This window comes from Malaclemys terrapin, chromosome 11 (genome assembly GCF_027887155.1).
Source record: "Malaclemys terrapin pileata isolate rMalTer1 chromosome 11, rMalTer1.hap1, whole genome shotgun sequence".
NCBI lineage: Eukaryota > Metazoa > Chordata > Testudines > Emydidae > Malaclemys > Malaclemys terrapin.
The window spans coordinates 19,814,362-19,834,654 of NC_071515.1; the positions used below are offsets into that span (position 1 = coordinate 19,814,362).

Consider the following 20,293-nt stretch of genomic DNA (forward strand, 5'->3'; position numbering starts at 1 on the left):
GACCACATTAACCTTTCCAAAACGTACATACATATAAAAATACTAAGAACTCATTGTTACTACAGACAGAATACAAGATGAGAGGCAATCAATATTGTGACGACATTTATAGTGGTGTAAAAAATGTCATGTGCATGAACACCCATAATTATCAAATACTTTACACCCATTTTTGCACAGATTAAGTTTTAAGAAGCTTGTCTTTTAAGATGACTGCTGCCTCAGATGAAATTCAGTTTCTTGGCAGATCACTTCCCCCATGACCCCAGTCATGCTCCCCCTAACAGGTAAACTCCACAAGCAGCTTTTCTTGCCCACGCTAGTGGTTTGCGCTGGTACAGCTACACTAACAACTGAAACAGAGGCCAACAAGTGTAGAGAAGTCCTTAGTCTGCCACCCCGTCTCACATGGCTATACATGTTCCTTTGCTTGAATCTCCTTGCACTGATTTTACCAAGAACACCACACTTGCTAGAGTAGTTGTTCTCATCCAAGGGTACGAGTGCCCCTGGTCGCACGCAGAGGTCTTCCAGGGATTACATCAACTCATCTAAATATATGCCTAGTTTTACAACAGGTTACATAAAAAGCACTAGTGAAGTCAGTATAAACCTAAAAAGAAGAACAGGAGTACTTGTGGCACCTTAGTATAAACCTAAAGTTTCTCACACATGCATAAAAGAATCCCAAGCTTCATTCTAACATCAAACCTCCTATACTCTCTTTTCCCACCTATTGTTAACTAGAAACAATCACATTTTCACCCAGACAGGGCACTAGGATAATTTTTTGTTAAGCATGAGATATCATCACCATGACTGAATATGGCAAAATTTTACAGGATGGCAGTGACGCAGTAAGACAGTGTGGTTTTTTTTTTAAATAAAAAGATACAAACCAATCTCATTTCGCCAATAGAGCTAACTTCCCAAACCTGAGAAGAGAGCTCTTAAGTTTCCTCATGAACCCCAACCTCTCAGCTAGCAGAATATTCTTCTACTACAACAACATCTAGTTGCTTCCTATTGTTCTAGTTTCCCTATTGATCAGCCAAACAGTTAATTTCTTAATACACAATGCATAAAAGGTTTCATTTCAACCCAGCAAAATGGAAGACACTTATAATCACCACAGCATTCACATCTGAATGACAGCTAAACATAAAGGAGCATCAAGCATTCAGCCATCTGGAAACAAACGTATTCTTTCACATTATCTGTTCTCAAACCTTTAAGACAAAGGGACAGAGGCTGGCCCAAGACTTGCATTTAGTAAGATGCTCATTTCAAATCCATTGTCATTAATAAACATTGTCAAACCTGCAATAAAAAGGATAATAAGCTATCAGAATTCAAAGAAGGTGGAAGAATCTAAGGGACCTGCTTGTTTTAACTGAGAAAAATCAGTAAATGAGAGATCCCTAAAGTTGAAGGATGTTTTTCCAAAAATTACATATGAGAACAACTTTAAAGTGGATTGCAATCAAATAATCCTTTTTCCAGCTTTGTGTACCCAATATGGAATCATTTTCACTGTCTATCAATAGAATATTTCCAGCAGAGTTCAAATTTTTCTAGAACTTACAAGCACAGGTTCTGCTCTCATCTCTTGTTGCCTATTTAGCAAAGGCAACGTTGGACAGAGTGGACAGTCCTGATAAGAAAAGCCAATTTTAAATCGAAGTTGGGAATAAAATTTAGAAAACGCGACTGATTTTATTTCTGGGATATTTATGCAAAGGTTGGTTTCTCTCGAACAACGGTTAGAGTAGTGGTTTTCAAACTGTGGTTCGCAGACCCCAGGGGTCCGCAGGCTATGTTTAAGATTTCTAAAGGGGTCTGCCCCCGCCCTTTTCAATTTTTTAGGAGTCCACAAATGAAAAAAAGATTGAAAATCACTGATGCAGGTGAACATTCTGTACCTCAAAGTAACACCCTAAAACCCCCATATTCACCACTGTCATATGATATGCTTTGCACAATGCATGCCTCGTGAGTTATCATTTTTAAAGTCTTTATCGGTTGAACCTTAATAGCCTCTTGAATTCTATATACTATCTTTGTATGTGAAGTTATGAAGTATTGCTATACGAGTTACTAAAATATGTTGTGAGATTGGGAGATGCCCACAGCTGGCCTTTCAATAGTGACAAAGGAGCAACTATCACTGGCCAGACAGGCTTTGATGGCCCATCAAGAAGAATTCAATATCTCAGAGACTCCCTGGAGAGGGCACGTATGCAATGAGGGCTGCTTAGGCCCCCATGTCACAGCAAGAATCATTCTAGCAGTTGGTAGAAAGTATAAAAGAGGGACAGTGACTTCACTTGGCCTCTCTCCTCCTCCATCTCAATACCTGGAAGATCATCTGGAAGACAAAGACTTTGAACTAGGGAGTTCAGTCCCAGGCTGGGAAGGGAATCCAGCCTGTACTGAGAACCGTGAGCTGCCTGTAACATGTATTGACTGGCTTGCGACTTTTCTATTCTAGTTTCATAAATCCTGCAACTCTTAGGAAATTTTCCTTTTGTATATCCGAGATTTGAGCACATTCTGAGCAACTTCTCCAGAAACTTATTAGGATCAAGAAAAAAAAAATTAAATTAGCAGCAACTTGGACTTCTCAAAAGGCCATAATTAAATGGGAGTTGCACACCTATCTCCTTTAGGCTACTTCAAGAAATCCCAGCCACTCTTTCTACCTTTACATGAGATACAAGGAGAGCAATGGGAAGTAACCTTTTTGAAAGGGACCATTTCCGGAAAGTAGCTTATCTGGTTTCTGATTTTCTGTGTTTTGGGTAGGACAGCAGGGGTAAAAAATTCTTTAGGCTGATGTTTAAGAACATTGCTGAATGTTTTACAATAGTCAGTGATAAGGTCCTCTTGCTTACAAGGGACAATTATTGGAGGGGGGGAGGGGGGGGAGGGAAGAATTAGAATACCAGATGGACATATGAAGTATCTGCCTTTTGAAAAATATACTGATGAGCAGGTCAACCAGATATCAGAATATTGCTATATCTATCCCAAAAAAATACCCAAATGTGGTGACTAACCTAAAGGAAAAGGAATATATTACCACAGGTGATGAGTCCTCAAGGCAGAATGTAAAGTGTTCTTTGGTGGGTGGATTTAAAAAAAAAAAAAAAATTATATATATAAAAATAAAATATTTTCTTTAAATACATTTTTTAAATACATGTTTGTCATAACCGATTAAAATTAAATTTGAAATGAACACCTAAAATTATAATATTAAAACCATTTAAGTAAATAAAAAAATTGGCTTCATCAATGAGTCTCCAAATTTCAGTAAGTTAAAGGGTCCTAATTCTGTTTGTAATTACATTTTTTTTTTTTTTAAATCAGGGAGAAAAACATCTAACTTCTGAGGTCAACTCAAACTTTACAAATATGTCACAATGGCATGTACTTCATTAAGTCATTATTTTCAGTCTACAAATGTAGCAAACACTGTAATTTACATTAGAGCTGATAAGGAATTTTTTGACAACTGTCAGAAAACATCAGTGTGTTGAAACTAAAAGTTTTTTGTGGATATGTATCAATTTCAAATTTTCACCAGGAAAGCGTTCTCAAATCCAGGATAGAGTTTCTGGTCAAACTAAGGAAGACAGACTCACTCCCACATAGCTAGTAGCCTGGTGGGAAGGGTACTCATTTGGGATATGGGAGACCCATGTTCAAACCCCTACTGTACATCATTTGAAGCAGAGATTTGAGTCCATGTCTCCCGCATCCTAAGTGACTGCCCTAACCACTGGACTACAGAGTCAGTCTCTGTCTCCGTTTCTAAGTCTACGCTACTGGAACTGTTTCACTTTGTATCAATTAACTAAATATTCATTGGATGAGAGAGAGAGACTGACTCTATAGCCCAATGGCATTAGGGCACACACCTAGAATGCAGGACACTTATAGGTAGAGTGGCTATTCCATATTATGCAGATAAAAACAGTCAGAGAGAGTGGATAACTTAGCTAACACTAACAAATACCTTCCCTCCCTAGTATGAGAGAGAGAGAGAATGAATGAATGAATACACACATCTTTCATTCTGAATCTACAGCAAATACTCCTCTATCAAGGATCTTCTCCCCCTGGCTCTCAAAGGTGTTTATACTGCTTCAGTTTTCACCACTTTGGGGATAGTAGTCTCAGCCAAGCAGGAGCAGTTTGATGTTCCCCCAGCACACACAAGCTCTGTCCCACATTCCACTGCTTCTCCCCCTCTCTAGTTGTAGACAGCCACTACCTACCACCAAGCCTCATAGAATTCAGCTAGATTTCTTTACTCTAGCATATTTGAGGTTAGATTCTATAAGCCCAAGAATAGCAACTGCCAGAGTGGCATCCTCATGATTTAACCTGGCAATACCTCAATAGCTTCCCTTTGACCAGGGTAGACAAACTACAACCCGGGGGCCACATCCAGCCCTTCAGACATTTTAATCTGGTCCTAGAGCCCCTGCTGGGGAACGGGGTCAGGGGCTTGCTCTGCACGGCTCCTAGAAGGAGTGGCACATCCCCCTCCTGCTCCTACGCGTAGGGACAGCCAGGGGGGCTCTGCACGCTGCCCCCACCCCAAGCACCGCCCCTGCGTCTCCCATTGGCCGGCAAATGGGGCCAATGGGAGCTGCAGGGGCGGCACCTGTGGACAGGGCAGTGCACAGAGTTGCCTGGCCGCGCCTTCGCATAGGAACTGAAGGGGGACATGACGCTGCTTCAGGGAGCTGCTTGAGGTAAGCGCCGCCCAGAGCCTTCACCCCAGACCCCCTCCCCCACCCCAACCCCCTGCCCTGATCCCCACCCACCCTCCAAACCTAGGGTGACCAGACAGCAAATGTGAAAAATCAGGACGGGGTGGGGGGGGGAGTTATAGGAGCTTATGTAGGAAAAAGACCCAAAAATCGGGACTGTCCCTATAAAATCGGGACATCTGGTCACCCTATCCGAACCCCTTGGTCCCACCCTCCTGCACCCCAGAGCCCTCACCCCAACCCCCTGCCTCAGCCTGAAGCCTCCTCCCACACCTGAACTCCTCATTTCTGGCCCCACCCCAGAGCCTGTACCACCAGCCGGAGCCCTCACTCCCTTCCGTACCCCAACCCCCACTTTCTTGACCATTCATGGCCCACCATACAATTTCCATACCCACATGTTGCCCTCAGGGCAAAACGTTTGCCCACCACTGCCTTAGACTGTCTTAGAACCAGTATTCCTAGTTCTAGCACACATCTACAGAATCCCTAGAGCACCACATTACTTTTAAGAGTACTGCTGACTTGCTGGAACTAGAGTTATTTATTGTTTGACATAGTACATATAACAAAAAGTTACGTACATGATACACAGTAGTTATCAAATCACAAAAAACCCTCAGTCAAAATCCTGACTGAATAAAAAAAAAAGCAGCACCTTGCAGAAAGATTTGACGCTCCCTAAATTCAAGCTACAACAGCTAGGCAGTCAGGTAAACAATATCTAAAAAGGTACAGGTCTTCAAGTAAACTTACTGCAACTGACCTCAGAGCAGGAGTTCCAGGCATAGACACCCCAAGCAAATTCCAAATACAACGGAGATGATTTCTTGACCAAAACTGTATGTGGTCTGAGGCATAATTTATCACTTTCCATTTCAGAGATGAAACAGCCAAAACCCTGGGATCAACATCTTTTCGCAGCTACCACTTCTGCAACTGGCAGAATAAAAAAACAACCCACCACCACCACCCTGGGGCTTTGTTTGGGGTCCTGATTTGCAGAAATGAACAGCCTTGCTGGTGTTGAGTGCAGATCTTTGGGCATTTGAAAAAGAGAAGCACTACACCCCAGTCAGCAATGAAGGCACAATCCTCCTTCCATTCCTCTAGTTCAGGGATTCTCAAACATTTATTGGCCGCGCCCTTCCATACTTGGGGTTGGGGGAGGTGTAAACATATTCCACCCAGTTCTGAAGGAAGAGCAGAGAGCAGCAGCTGCTTGCTGGGCGCCCAGCTCTGAAAGCAGCGCTGCACCAGCACAGAAGTAGGGGTGGCAATGTGAAAAGTGATATTCAGAATATCACTTTTCACAGCAGACTTAGCCCCCCACTCCCTGGGGCTGACAGCCAGAGCCCCACTACCTCTTGGTGAGGGATCGGGGAAGGGGTTGAGAGGAGAGCCTGAGACTGGATGGCAGGGCTCTGGCTGTCAGCACGAGGGTGGCAGGGTTCCGGCTGTCGCTTTTATCCCTGCCTCCTGGGTGTATACAGCCCTTCTGCAAAAGGCCCCAGCCACCATGGCGGACAGCCAGAGCCACTCTCTCTCTCTCTTCTCTCTCTCTCTCTCTCTCTCACACACACACACACACACACACAGTTTGCGCCTCCCTTAACACATTTTGCACCTCCCTTGGGAGGCCTGCCCCAGAGTTTGAGAACCACTGCTCTTGCTGGACCCTTTGTCTCATCCATGCAGGTCCAAATCTTTATAGGGTCTAAAGGGGTGAGTAAAAGTGGGGCACAGCACCCTCACAAAACCAAGATGAATCCAAATTTGATGCAAAGAGAAACAGAGCGTCATTTACACAACAGTAGCACTGGAATCCATAAGCTACCTCACAATCTCCCCCCTCTCTCTCACACTGAACAGGAGACATGCACAATAAGAACAAACTGCAGTAACTCACACATGAGAATTCTGAGAGGAGGACTACTCTGCATCATCCTTTTTACAAAGGATTAACAAGTAAGCACCAGAACCACCCCAGGGATACCCCTTCTACCCTAGATGAGTCAATATTGCCTCAGAGCAAGCCATGGCATCAGAGGCTGGTGAAAGACTTAACATAAATCAGCATGGACATCTTTCCCGCATCCATCACTTCATGTCATTCATCAGGTTTCATTTTTAGACCTTTCTGATAGAGATCAAGAAAGCACTGAGATTGGAGCTGCCATACCACCACCTTTCCCTGCCCCACCCCCCCCAAAAGAAGGTACAAAACTTGAATAAAGTTGGAGTGTCAAGCAACATATCTTCAGTATGTGTCTAACCACCAGTTTAAGAGCAGCTAAATCTTTACCTTCCCCAAAAGGAAATATTAAATTTCACTATAATAGAAAATCCAAAGCCTTACTACAGAATTAGCGAGCCACGAGAAGTATGGGTCCAACCTCCAGGTGGGCAGGCATAGCTCTCAGCACATCCTCCACATCACTGAGGGTGGTGAGGGGGAATGAAAATAAGTGGTGCATTTCCTACCTGCAATTCTGTAGCCATGATGTCAAACATCTTCATTAATATAGATTTTGATCGGTTTCCGAAAGATAAATTCTTTATTGGAAGTAACTTTTTCAGAGTAAACATTCTGAATTGGTCAGTACACCCACCACTCTGAAGAGTTCCATTAGTCAACACCTCATATAGAAAAACAAATGATTTGTTACCCTCCAAAGAGCAGTGGCATAGCTACTCAAAAAACAAACACATACAAACAAGTCCTTTAGGCTGCAACCCAACAGACTTGGAGCAAGAATTCCACCACTCAAGTTCTGACTCACCTCCAGACAACCACAGTCAGCCATTTAAAATCATAGTAACCTACAAAGACAACCTTTCATAAAGGGGTAAAGGGAGAAGAAACCTAGGTGCCAGTCTGTTGTTGCTTGTAAATATGATTTGCACTCAAGTAGATTGCATTTTTGTGTCTTAAAAATTTGATGACATTTTGCTTTATTAATTAAAAATAAAGGTCTCTATTCAGCAACAGCTGCTACCATTATCCTTGGGAAGCCAAAGAACAACTGGTTTAGACTTCAAAGCACAGGAGTATCACAGGGTCTTGTGAGGTAGTGCCACAGCATGAACAGACATCACTTCTGAATGCAAGTACTGATGATGGCGCAGAAATGATAGTTTTATCTTAGATAATTGCAAAGACTGATAATAAGATCAGACTTTGCAGCAGTTTACCTATTGGAGGTATTTATGGCACAATCACTAGACATCTAAGGAAAAATTATATACATTTAGGGGGGGGGGGGGGAAGAAAGAGTCTTAGCCTTTTTTTTTTTTTTTTTTTTTGCCTAAAGTAGGAAGCATGATCCAGAAGTCCCTTCGAATCCAATCACTGGATTTTAATATTGTAAATTCTCCTTTCCTCACAGTTAAAAAAGTAACTCTGTATGAAAAGTTAACCACCGGCTTAGGTGCTGGAACTAGGGGTGCTGCTGCTGCACCCCCTGGCTTGAGGTTATTTCTATCATATACAGGGTTTACAGGTCAGTTCATAGAATTATAGAGTATGGAAGGGACGTCAAGAGGTCATCTAGTCCAACCCCCTGCTCAAAGCAGGACCAATTCCCAACTAAATCATCCCAGCCAGGGCTTTGTCAAGCCTGACCTTAAAAACCTCTAAGGAAGGAGATTCCACCACCTCCCTAGGTAACCCATTCCAGTGCTTCACCACCCTCCTAGTGAAAAAGTTTTTCCTAATATCCAACCTAAACCTCCCTCACTGCAACTTGAGACCATTACTCTTTGTTCTGTTATCTGGTGCCACTGAAAACAGTCTAGATCCATCCTCTTTGGAACCCCCTTTCAGGTAGTTGAAAGCAGCTATCAAATCCCCCCTCATTCTTCTCTTCTGCAGACTAAACAATCCCAGTTCCCTCAGCCTCTCCTCATAAGGCATGTGCTCCAGCCCCCTAATCATTTTTGTTGCCCTCTGCTGGACTCTTTCCAATTTTTCCACATCCTTCTTGTAGTGTGGGGCCCAAAACTGGACACAGTATTCCAGATGAGGCCTCACCAATGTCAAATAGAGGGGAATGATCACATCCCTCGATCTGCTGGCAATGCCCCTATACAGACCAAAATGCCATTAGTCTTCTTGGCAACAAGGGCACACTGCTGACTCTCATCCAGCTTCTCGTCCACTGTAACCCCTAAGTAGTTTTCTGCAGAACTGCTGCCTAGCCATTCGGTTCCTAGTCTGTAGCAGTGCATGGGATTTTTCTGTCCTAAGTGCAGGACTCTGCACTTGTCCTTGTTGAAACTCATCAGGTTTCTTTTGGCCCAATCCTCTAATTCATTTAGGTCCCTCTGTAGCCTATCCCTACCCTCCAGCGTATCTACCACTCCTCCCAGTTTAGTGTCACCTGCAAACTTGCTGAGAGTGCAGTCCATGCCATCCTCCAGATCATTAATGAAGATATTGAACAAAACCAGCCCCAGGACCGACCCTTGGGGCACTCCACTTGATATCCCATACACACACCCCATACAAAACTGCTCCAGCATCACTGACCACTGGTAAATAGGTTCCACAGAGAGCAACCAGAAAAGTGTGCATGCCCAAGAAGAGGAAAGAATGATACACTGAGAATTTGGACATGATACCTGGGTAATAAGTACTGTACACACTGACTTTCAAAGATTTGCTCCCTGAAGGAATTTCCTTTCTTTAGTGAATTTATGGATCTGAGTGTTCACTAGCATTCAAAAATTTGTTTCTGATCATCCAGATGGTCAAGTCTAACCATACTTGTTTTATTTTTAAAAAACTGTCTTGAAATAGGAAAATATTATTGAGCCTATTTATAAAGACAAATCACAACTGAAAACAGCTTTTGCATTGTATCAATTGCTATAGCCTTTTGGCACCATTATTTTAAGGCTAAAAGACTGATATTTTAATTAATCCTGGAGGATATTTTAGATAAGACAGGTGTTTATAGTGAAACCTGCAGTTCTTATGGCATCCGACTGATTAAGAAAGGCTGAAAAATGCTGTGCTCCATGTGGGAGGAAGTCTGCTGGTTCAACAGCAGGATGCAAGGTTCAGCACAACATGGTGCAATTCAATTGATGCACCATACAGAACAAATATGGGGGAAAGTATATTTCACAGAAAGTACAACTATTATTGGCAAGTAACTTTAGTCCCTATTTCAAGAGTTGTTTGGCATTTTATACAATATCAATAGGATACATACTGCCTGTCATTGTCAACTGCTTGTTAGAAATCATGTTAAACCGACATTCTATACAAGCAAAAACATTTTCCCTTTGTGGGAAATAAGTGTTTAGATCAATTTATTTCAATTTCATCCTTTGCCAGAAGCTTTTTTGAAGATGATAAAGCAAGTAATCAGGGAAGGAGAGTGTGTGCATATTGATTTGGAAGAAGTGAATGGATAATAGAAATTTTGCCTGCTAATTGTCTCTCTCTATCTTCTGTAAATCAATTCAGACTAGATTGGTTTCTACTGCTGTTTGCCCAAATGAAGGGTGAATTGCAACCTATCAGTATGTACTACTTTATGAAGCCCTCTAATAGCTTCCTTCTAGAACTCCATTTTCAATATCTGAGTATACTAGTCTAGCTCTCAAACACTTCAGACAACTCTTCACACTTTGAACTTGATAAACAAGATCAAAGATTTAAAATTTATAGACCCCAGAATGATCATGTATGTAGCATACACATTTACAGTATTTCCAGCGTGGGTCATTCTGAATGGACATACTGCATTTTCACCAATTTCATCCATTTCTACTTATTTGATAGATTACCTGATGCCTGTGTGTTTTAAGCAAGGCACTCAATATTAACTGAAGCCAATAACCTATTCTCTCTTTTTACTGATCAAACCTGAAAAGTGGCATGACATTTTATTTTTTAAGTTAAAGTAAAGAAAACCCCACAGGACAATGTCTTGTTTGACAAGTTTGATTTTCAGCCCAAAGACAGTTTTGCTAGCCAATTTATAAACACCTATGATAGGCAGGAAAAGAATGGGAAAAAAGCCTTAACAGTATATCAGCATTAATGGGAATGATGGAAGTGCATCAGTAACCATTATTGCTATTCCATAAACTATGTTGCACAGAAAAATGTTTAAGTTTTAACTATAACTTTGCAAACTAATAGAGTTATCAGACTAATCAAAATTAAGACTTCATGAAAAATTGAGGACAGAATACCTTTGATATTAATGGCTAAAATGTCTCCTCTGCCTCCACCTCTCCCCCCAAAAAATTATGCACTGGAATGATGTCCAAAAGCAATTAGAAAGAATACCGGTAGTTATGGTAGCTTCTTATCAAAGAGATAATTTAATTTAATTATGGGAAATTAAAGGAATACACTAGGATATGGAAGCAATTTTAAAATTGTATTAAAAAATATACTGTTAGCCCTAGATCAAAAAGCGTCTTTGTTCCCATGAAACCATCATCTAAAGAAATTCCCACACAAACATGTTAAATGTGTTGTTTAAATACCAAAGCCAGTGTTTTTCAACAGCCAAGAAAGATTTACTATCTTAACTATGATGCTAGTTTAAATACAAAGCATTGAAGAAGTTCCAGCTATTGTGCTTATCAATGGGTTCATCTTTACCAGCACTCAAACAAAAAAAATGGAAGAATAAAACCATTGTCACAGAAAAAGCTAATGTCAACGTGATATATCTTCCAAAAGGTTGAAGTGAGGCACAAATTAGCCAATAGTACATGTATGTTAAAAAGACTCAAAAAGGAGGCCATAGAAGGTTATATTCCCCACTATTACTGGAAATAGCAATACCATTGTCAAGTTACTCCTGTATGAACTCCTGTTTAATACTGAGGTTAGTGGAGTAATTTGGTTCCCCCCCCCCCCTTACTTATCTGGAAGAGGACTTCTCAAGCAGTCACTCATAATAATGTGGGAAATCGAATATACCAAATTAGACTCCAGTTTATTAGTGCGCTATCATAATGAGCAAACTTGAAAGCTTAATTATGATTTTCACATACAAAAATATATATCAAAGCCCCAAAGACAAATTAGAAACTTGATAACAAACTGCAGTTAATAAGAGGACAAGAGAATGTTAATATAGATATGGGGATGAGAAATTTAAAAAAAAAAATCTGAGTAAGAGTGTTTAAAAGCAGAGCTTGGAAATACGTAAATTATTCCTGATGTAGAAAGCAGATTGTGGATAAATACAAATGGTATTAAAATATAAAAAGAATGCACAATTTTAAGCCACAATCTACCTGGTCATGGAAGAGCCCACAAAAGCTAAAACCTACTTCTGGAAGAGGAAACAAGCAGTACAAATGTATTAATATTCTGCCTCTATTAATATTACCCACCTTCTACTTTGCTCATAAATTAAAACACAACCCTTGAACAAACAGAAGAGTGGGCAAAACACTGTTCATTTTCTACATTTTGACATCTTCCACAATATCTGTGGAAACTTGGACTGTTTTTGCAAGTCAGATACTGAGTTTTGGTTCAAAATATTTTTTTTTTTTTAAAAAAGCTTCTGTTTTTAAAGAAACTGCAAAAGAACATTTAGTACTCCTTCTGCTGGCTGCTTAGCAGCAGCTAGAGACCGTTCCAAAAGCTAAGATTGTCACGTTAGGAGGCAGGCATGAGAACAGAGAGGTTTATGAAGTTACAACAGAGAGAAATATTTTATTAGCAAAAAATTGAAGGTGACAGAGATAGTCAGCCTATAACATTAACCCGCTAAATACCTTTCAGCACAGTGCTGCCGATACACAAATAAGTCAATAAACACTATTTCCTATCCAATCAGAGATGTGTGACCACTGTATTGCCTTCACCACTATGTCACCAATATCCAGTTTGGTAGTCAAGGAGTTTACCACTACCTCTGTGGAACAAATTAGTGTTTTCGGTATAGTTTCTAATCAGTGGGTACCTACATCACAAAACCATAACTGACACTCTAGTAGTCTAGTTGGCTTTTCAAATGGGGGAAGCCAAGCATTCAGTTGGCACAGCAATTTAGTCACCGTCTGAAGTGGTCCCACCAAGTGAACTATCTAATGGTTAAAAACAGATCCCAGATTTGAGAAGGGGATTATGGACACAGACCATCTTTGTTTTGATGACAGAACATAAATGTTTCTACCTTAGGAGGACTGATGTGCATTCAAACAGAATATGATCATATCTACATGTAAGGCTCTTCCCTATTGTATACTTTGTTCTTTTATGAAAGTTTACAGGAATGCTGTAAATTTTGTTTCAAAAGGAAATAAAGTAAATGTCACTTTATCTAGAAGAAGGGATGTTGTATATTTCATTCTCCAGGCTCACTGCTGTTCCTTTCTACTGAACATCCAGGAGAACAAAAGCTCATTTTTTAAGTTAATAAAATACCACTGAAAGTCTGACAAAGTTAACAAGACAAAAACAATATATAGTTAAAGTTTCAATGTCCAGCCTTAATTAAGGGATTGCCGTCACTGCAAAATTAACTCGTTATAATTCAAGCATTGCCCCGAACTTCAGTTCCTTCCTTCCATGTGCAAAAACCTCTAATTCAAGTGCACTGGGTTTTTAACTGAAGTAGGCTGGCACCAAAGCGGGAACTGGCTAAAACTCAAGTGAGCACAGTGCAACAGCTGCTAACACAAACACTCTGCAGTTCAGACACAAGCTAATAGCACTCAAGCATTTGGAATTCTTGGGTACCTTCCTAGAATTCCCTCCGTACCCTGAAAAGATAGACAAATTCTCCCACAATTCACTGGGAAAGAATTCAGAAAGTGACTTGGTTTACTGTTAGAGCTGGGCAAATAACAGATTTTCCATTTGCTGGCAATTCAGGTGGGGGGGAAGGGAAGAGATAATCATTTAGGGTCAAACTAAACATATTATTTAGATTTTGACCATTTTAAGTGTTAGAGTAATTTTATCCAAAACATGAAAACCCTGAAGCAAAAAAATTCACTTTGCAACAGAATTAAAAACGTATTTTAAAAGTGTTTAGATTTTTTTTTTTTAAAGGTGCTGTTTTCTGTCTGTTTTAGTTTAAAAAAAAAAAAAAAACTTATTTTGCAAATTTGTGTCAAATTTGCAAAATGTTTCAGAGGCAGATATACACTTTGGCATGGAAAAAAATAAAAAAAGTCCAAAAGAATTTCACTCACTTTTACTTCCCATGATATTTACCCTTATAAGTCTTAGCACTGCACACAAGCAAACACAGCAACTCAAGCGTTATTTTGCAGTGTGGCCTCTCTCACTGAAACCTGACTAACTCAAGAGAGGTAACTCAAGTTAGCTATGCAATGAAGACATATCCTAAGATAGTAGAAATATCTAAATAAAGAGAGTAGTTAAGTAAGAGATGGTATGGAGGCATTCAGAAAGATTATGTGAACCTATTTACAGGGCTTTGGAGCTGTGCTCCGGCTCCGCTCCAGCTCCAGGCAAAAACCTGCAGCTTCACACTGCTCCAGAGCTGATCCGCACTCCAGCTCCGGGCTCCACTCCAAAGCCCTGCCTATTAGTCCTACTGGGTATAACTAGACATAGGAAACCTTAATTTACACACTACAAAACAAAAACAACAACAAAAGTAGATATTGACTTGTACTGAAGATTTGTTTACTTGAGAGGTAAATATTGACTGAGATGAAGCAAAAGTAGACATTGCCTTCTCAGAACAATACATCTTGATTCTCAAGAAAACAAGTACTAGAATTCTTATAAATTTCTCTCTCTCCGCATCTCTCTCTCTCTCTCTCTCACACACACACACACACACACACACACTTTGTTGTTTTTCAAAAATATCTGGAATTCTCTTCTTTCTGAACATAAAATTCCTAAGTATAACAACCTTTTTTAACTGATATTTTCATGGGGAGAATTTACCTCTATGTTTTATGGGGAATTTAAGTGTCCAGTAAAGTTCTTTTTAATCTCTGTTGAGTCAATTGGGATGTAGAGCAAGAGGTTTGACCATTCAAAATTGCACCTATTTATTGGGAATTCTGTCCCAATAGTTGACCTTCATGCACAACAATGAAAAATTGTCTTATTGCATGACTTTTCAGCTGATAAATAAAATAATTCTGACTTATTAACAGTAATTGTTAATGAGCCTTTATGGTCAAATCTTGCCATGAGATCAGTCCAAGTTTGTTAATAAAATAGCACATAAAGTGCCTCCAAGACTTTCAGTTATTTATTTGCAAAATCATTTTAAAGTGGAATAGCTATTAATTTACTGTACATTTTTGTCCCTATCACAAATATGATATGACTAATATAAAAAATAATAGTAAAAGTACTTGTACAACATACATAAAAAGAATACTTCCCCCACACCCTCAGCTTTATCAAAGGCTGGAATTCCATCAAATGAATATGGCAAGATAAGAAATAAATGCAAAGTTCAAGTTGTCTGTTTATATCAGTAGAATCCCCAAGACAGAATTAAAACCTTACGTACACATTATGAGTATTGTAAAATGTGGTGCTATAGTTGTTTTATTTAATATTAAAAAAAAAAAAAGTAGTGTCTTCTCTAAATCGGTCTTCTCCAACTCTCTTCCTTCCCAAACCTCTCATTCTCAAACTTTGGTACATTCCCCTTCTGTGTCTACTTTCCTCCTCCCCTATCCCATCGCTACATACTTCTGGCCCTTTTCTTAACCCAATTTTCCAACCTGATACATTTTAAGTTATTTACACTCCAATAATCATATGAGAAACAGTTTTAGAGTGTTATCACTATTATTCTGTACTCTAACTTCAATCCAAATAAAGTGATCCAGACATTCTAAATACATATTTTTTAAACTTAAGTCAGTAAATGTCTTTAATAACAAGCCTTTTAGAAATTCACACGTATTATATGCCCATACTTTACAGCAGATTTCAGGTAGTGACTAGTGCTACAGAGTCCCAAGTCTGTATTCATATTTTTACTAATATTAACATCTGTAAGTGTATTAATTATATTTTTAAAATTGGGAATAAAGTGATAACAGGCCTAATCCATCCATGTTAGACAATGAAAAAAAAAAGAAAAAAAAATCACAGGCCCACTAGAATGGTTAGTGAATTCTATATAGTGTATAATTAAACAACCCAAAATACAACAGTAATAATTCTTTGGAATTCTTCTAATAGTACAACCTCCAATGATACTTAGCTAAATAAACTGAAGTTACTTAATATTTTGCATTAAGGTCTAAGACAGCCAATAAGATTTGCCAGAAACCAGCTATTCAAAGAAGTGCATAGAAATTTAACTGTGCAACTCACGGTGAAATAGAAAAGGAACACACCAAAATCTCAGCCACTGAATTAGAGATTTAAATCCAAATCTGGTCAGTACTGTTTGAGCCTCTTACGTTGTTTTCTTTTGATTTTTCCTATTATGTGCATTTATTGTAGTTTCAAATTACCAACATTAAAGCTGACCAGAGTTTTAAAATAAACTTTTTTGGTTTCCTTATGATGTATAAAGAGAGCCTGAAAAGTTTGAGAAGGGATGAGAAATGTGAGAATGGATTTTGCTTCATTTTATCTTAGAAATATCAAGAATGCAACATCTGTTTTCCCCCAAGATTGGCCGAAGAACCTACTGAATGTTTCAGAGGTATATAGGGTCAGTTCTCACACTTTAACTTAAGGGGGCAGAGGTGTTGAATCTTTAACAAAAAAAAATAATCTTTTCTTGAAACATTATTTAACCATATATACTGTTGTTATAACCAGGTTGGTCCCAGGATACTAGAGAGATACAGAGTTCTGTATAAGCTCGAAAGCTTGTCTCTCTCACCAACAGAAGTTGGTCCAATAAAAGATATCACCTCATCCACCTTGTCTCACTTGATTAACTAGGTAGGTATTAACAAAAAACAAACAAACAAAAAGTTTGACAGTCTGTCTAAAAAAAATCCACTCAATTGTTCAGCCTTCATTCTGGACACTTGTTAATAATTTCATTAATTTTCCAGCCATCAAAGAAAGAATTCTAGACTAGGCAGGATCTGCCCATCTAGAATACGTTTTTTTCCTGCTTGTTTCTTTTGGTCCTTCTTCACACACCGCAGAGAGAGCACAAGCCAAATTTTTCAGGTCACCTTGAAACTTTCCTCATTAGTTGTTCAGATGGCTCAGCACTTGAGTCCAAAACTTCACCACCATAAGAGAGCTGAAATCAATATTTTTTTAAAAGAAGTTTACCTAGGCCAAAAGTCCTTTTGCTTCTTATAAATCCTCAGCATTAATGCAAAGTTCATGCATATTTGTACAGTTTGAGCCATCCTGATGGCCCAAAGCCTAAATAATATTTGCTAATTTCCATAACACTATTATGACAATATTTAATCCTCAGCTGATTCAATACACAGTAGTGATTATCTAGATACACACGGTGTACCAGTATGGATAGAAAAGAAATACAGTAGTCCTGTTTTATACAGTATCTCACATAGGGAGATACTGTATAATATGCCAAAGATAGCCAATGATAGCCAAAGAACTACAGGTGCTTGTGTAGGCAAACATGGAAGTCACTGTAACTACCACAGTTAATACAGATTTGTACAATAATAAATTTAGCACTTCAGTAGAAGTTTTCATATATTAATATTCAAAACACTTATGAAGGGATGGTAAATATTATAATCCCAGTTTTACACATGAGAAAAACAAAGGCAGAGAAGTCAGATGATTTGCCCGAAGTCACAGAATGAGTCAGCAACAGAGAAGGAATCAAGTCTCATGGGTTTTTGATTGCCCTTTTGCACTCACATCTCCCTCACTCTCTGAAGACCCAATCCTGCAAGCCCTTACTCATTGGAGCAGTCTCAATGAAGTCACAAACTATTCATCTGAACAAGTGTTGCAAAATCAGGTCTTTGAACAGAAACTATTGATCAGTACCATACTGAAATTATTCACTGGCCAGTCCTACTATTTTTAATCTCAACCAGACCCAGGTAAAAGAAGCCTTGATCAACATTCATCTGAAGAGTGGCACCTCTATTCATGCAGTATCCCTAGGATCATAAGGTCTGAGCCTAAGTCCTACCATACTACGTAGACTTTATTGTAGATAAATAAGTTATCTCTGTGGCACAGCGTCTGTGGCACAACATACAATCTAAAATACAAGAAACTTTACACATTTAGACTAATGGAACACATTTTTAGCTGGTCTATTATCAACTGTTCACGCAACTATTTGACAGTGTTGTTCACAACACTAGTCCACCAAGCTCTGACTTCTAGTCCTTATTTATTACAGTAACTACTGAAACCCAACTTCTGTTTCAAAGCTGAGTAGTTCTGGTCTTCGGTGTCTCTGCTGCATCTCATTCTGAACCCGCAGATTCAGCATTCCTCTCATAGCCATCTACTATTTCAACTGAAAAGTCACCAATTGCAAAATGCACACCTTTAAATGAAAAAATCCACCGTATACTTGGGCTAACTAATAATATATTGCAGGTACATACAGTCTCCTCTATAAGCAGACTGGTATAAAGGTGCAGTGTTCTTAAGTGATCTTGGTGTGAAGTGGATGTGGTAATGTGGGGTGTTTTTGTCTTACCTTTTCTTTAGTTTTGAGGTATCTCTGAAGAGCCTGCTGGGTTAAGTCTCTGACACGGAGCCGCCCATCCTTACAGGGAACCACAATCCCCGTCTTCCCAAAAGAAACAGTCACTTTCATCTCAGTCAATCACCCCAACCAGTCATTAAAACAAGGGTGACAAAGAGCAGGCCTAGGAGCAGAGGAGGGAGCTGCTTCCCTGAAACCGTGGGGCAGGAAGTCACAACACACCTCCAGACAAACCCAGCCCCCTGGGCGCGGGCGGGGGGGGCTGAGCCCTGCTGTCAGGAGCAGGTGTCTGTCCCAGGCTCGGGGGGGGGCAGGGCTAGGAGAGGGCCACTAACCCCACCCCCGACCTTCACTGGGGCGCTCAGGACAAGGGCACCACTCGCACCGGGGGGAGGGAGTCACGGAGGCCCCAGGCGCCGAGTCTCTCCCCGGGGGCTGGGAAGGGCCCTGCCAGGCGGCTCTCTCCGAAGGGGCAGGGGAAGCGGCTGCGGCGGGGCGCCCGCTTGGCTCTCAAGGGAAGCCCGGGCCGAGCTCGGGGATGCAGCGGCCGCGGCTCTTCCTCATGCCGGGACGGCTCCGCGCGGCTCCTAGTTGCAGCCACCGGTTCCCCCGGGCCCTGGCTCCCCCCGCGCTCGGTGCCGCCCGCCCGGGCCGCTGCTCCCGGAGCCGTGAGGGGAAAACTTTGTGCCGGCTCCTCCGCTCACAGCCGGGCCTGGCCTGCTCGCCTGGCTCCGGCTCTTAAAGGGGCCGCAGCGCCCTGAGCCACTGGCTATAGGGCCTGCGGCACCACGGCAACCGAGCCCCCAGCGCGGGTCACACACCGTACACCTCCCCACACAGCTACACCTCACACAGCTACATCCCGCACCTCACACCCCACACACCGTACACCTCCCCACACAGCTACACCTCACACAGCTACATCCCGCACCCCACACAGATCACACACAGTACACCTCACACAGCTACACCTCACACAGCTACATCCCGCACCCCACACAGATCACACTCCGCACACCTCACACAGCTACACCTCACACCGCTACACCCCGCAGCACAGATCACACTCCGCACACCTCACACCCTGCACAGCTACACCTGACACAGCTACACCCCGCAGCACAGATCACACACAGCTACACCTCACACCCCGCACAGCTACACCCCGTAGCACAGATCACATACACTTACACCTCACACCCCACAGCTATACTTCTCACCCCGCACAGATCACACACAGCTACACGCCACAGAGCTAAACCCTGCACAGCTACTCCCTACCGCACAGATCACACACAGCTACACCTCACACCCCACACAGCCACACCCCACATTCTGCACAGTTACACCCCGCACAGCTTCACCCCACCTAACAGATCACACACAGCTACACATCAAACCTGCACAGCTACACCTCACACCAACAAAGAGCTGTTCATACTGGCACTTGTCATTGGCAAAACTTTTGTCTTTCCAGGGGGGTGTTTTTTTAACACCTCTGAAAGACAAAAGTTTTGTCGTTCAGTTGCCAGTGTAGACATAGCCTAAGTCAAGATAGTGGGTGACTTACATCAGCGGGAGCACCATTGCAGGGTAGAAACTGACAGAGTTAGGTTGACTTAAGGCAGGTTATGTCAACCTGACTCAGTAGTGTAGACCAGGCATTATTGTTTTAATGGTTATAAAATTTAACTTTGTGAATCTCAGTGTCTACTGTCATAAAATAATGATCCACGCCCCATCATTTTCCATAACTATGAAAATTTAGCTCTATAAAAAAATTAAAATATTTAAAACCCATTATGTCAAGTATCAGGGGGTAGCCGTGTTAGTCTGTAACTACAAAAACAACAAGGAGTCTGGTGGCACCTTAAAGACTAACAGATT

At 41.0% G+C, this 20,293-nt stretch overlaps 1 protein-coding gene across 1 annotated transcript in view; it reads right to left on the reverse strand.

Moving 5' to 3' along the window:
• The window catches only part of PARD3B (par-3 family cell polarity regulator beta), a 658,517-nt gene extending 639,384 nt beyond the window's left edge, over positions 1-19,133 (reverse strand). Inside the window, exon 1 of the mRNA XM_054043471.1 lies at positions 18,398-19,133. Within this exon, the coding sequence (XP_053899446.1) occupies positions 18,398-18,517 (120 nt within the window). The 5' untranslated portion in view covers positions 18,518-19,133. The remainder of the gene's footprint in view (positions 1-18,397) is intronic.
• Between the last annotated feature and the right edge of the window lie 1,160 nt (positions 19,134-20,293).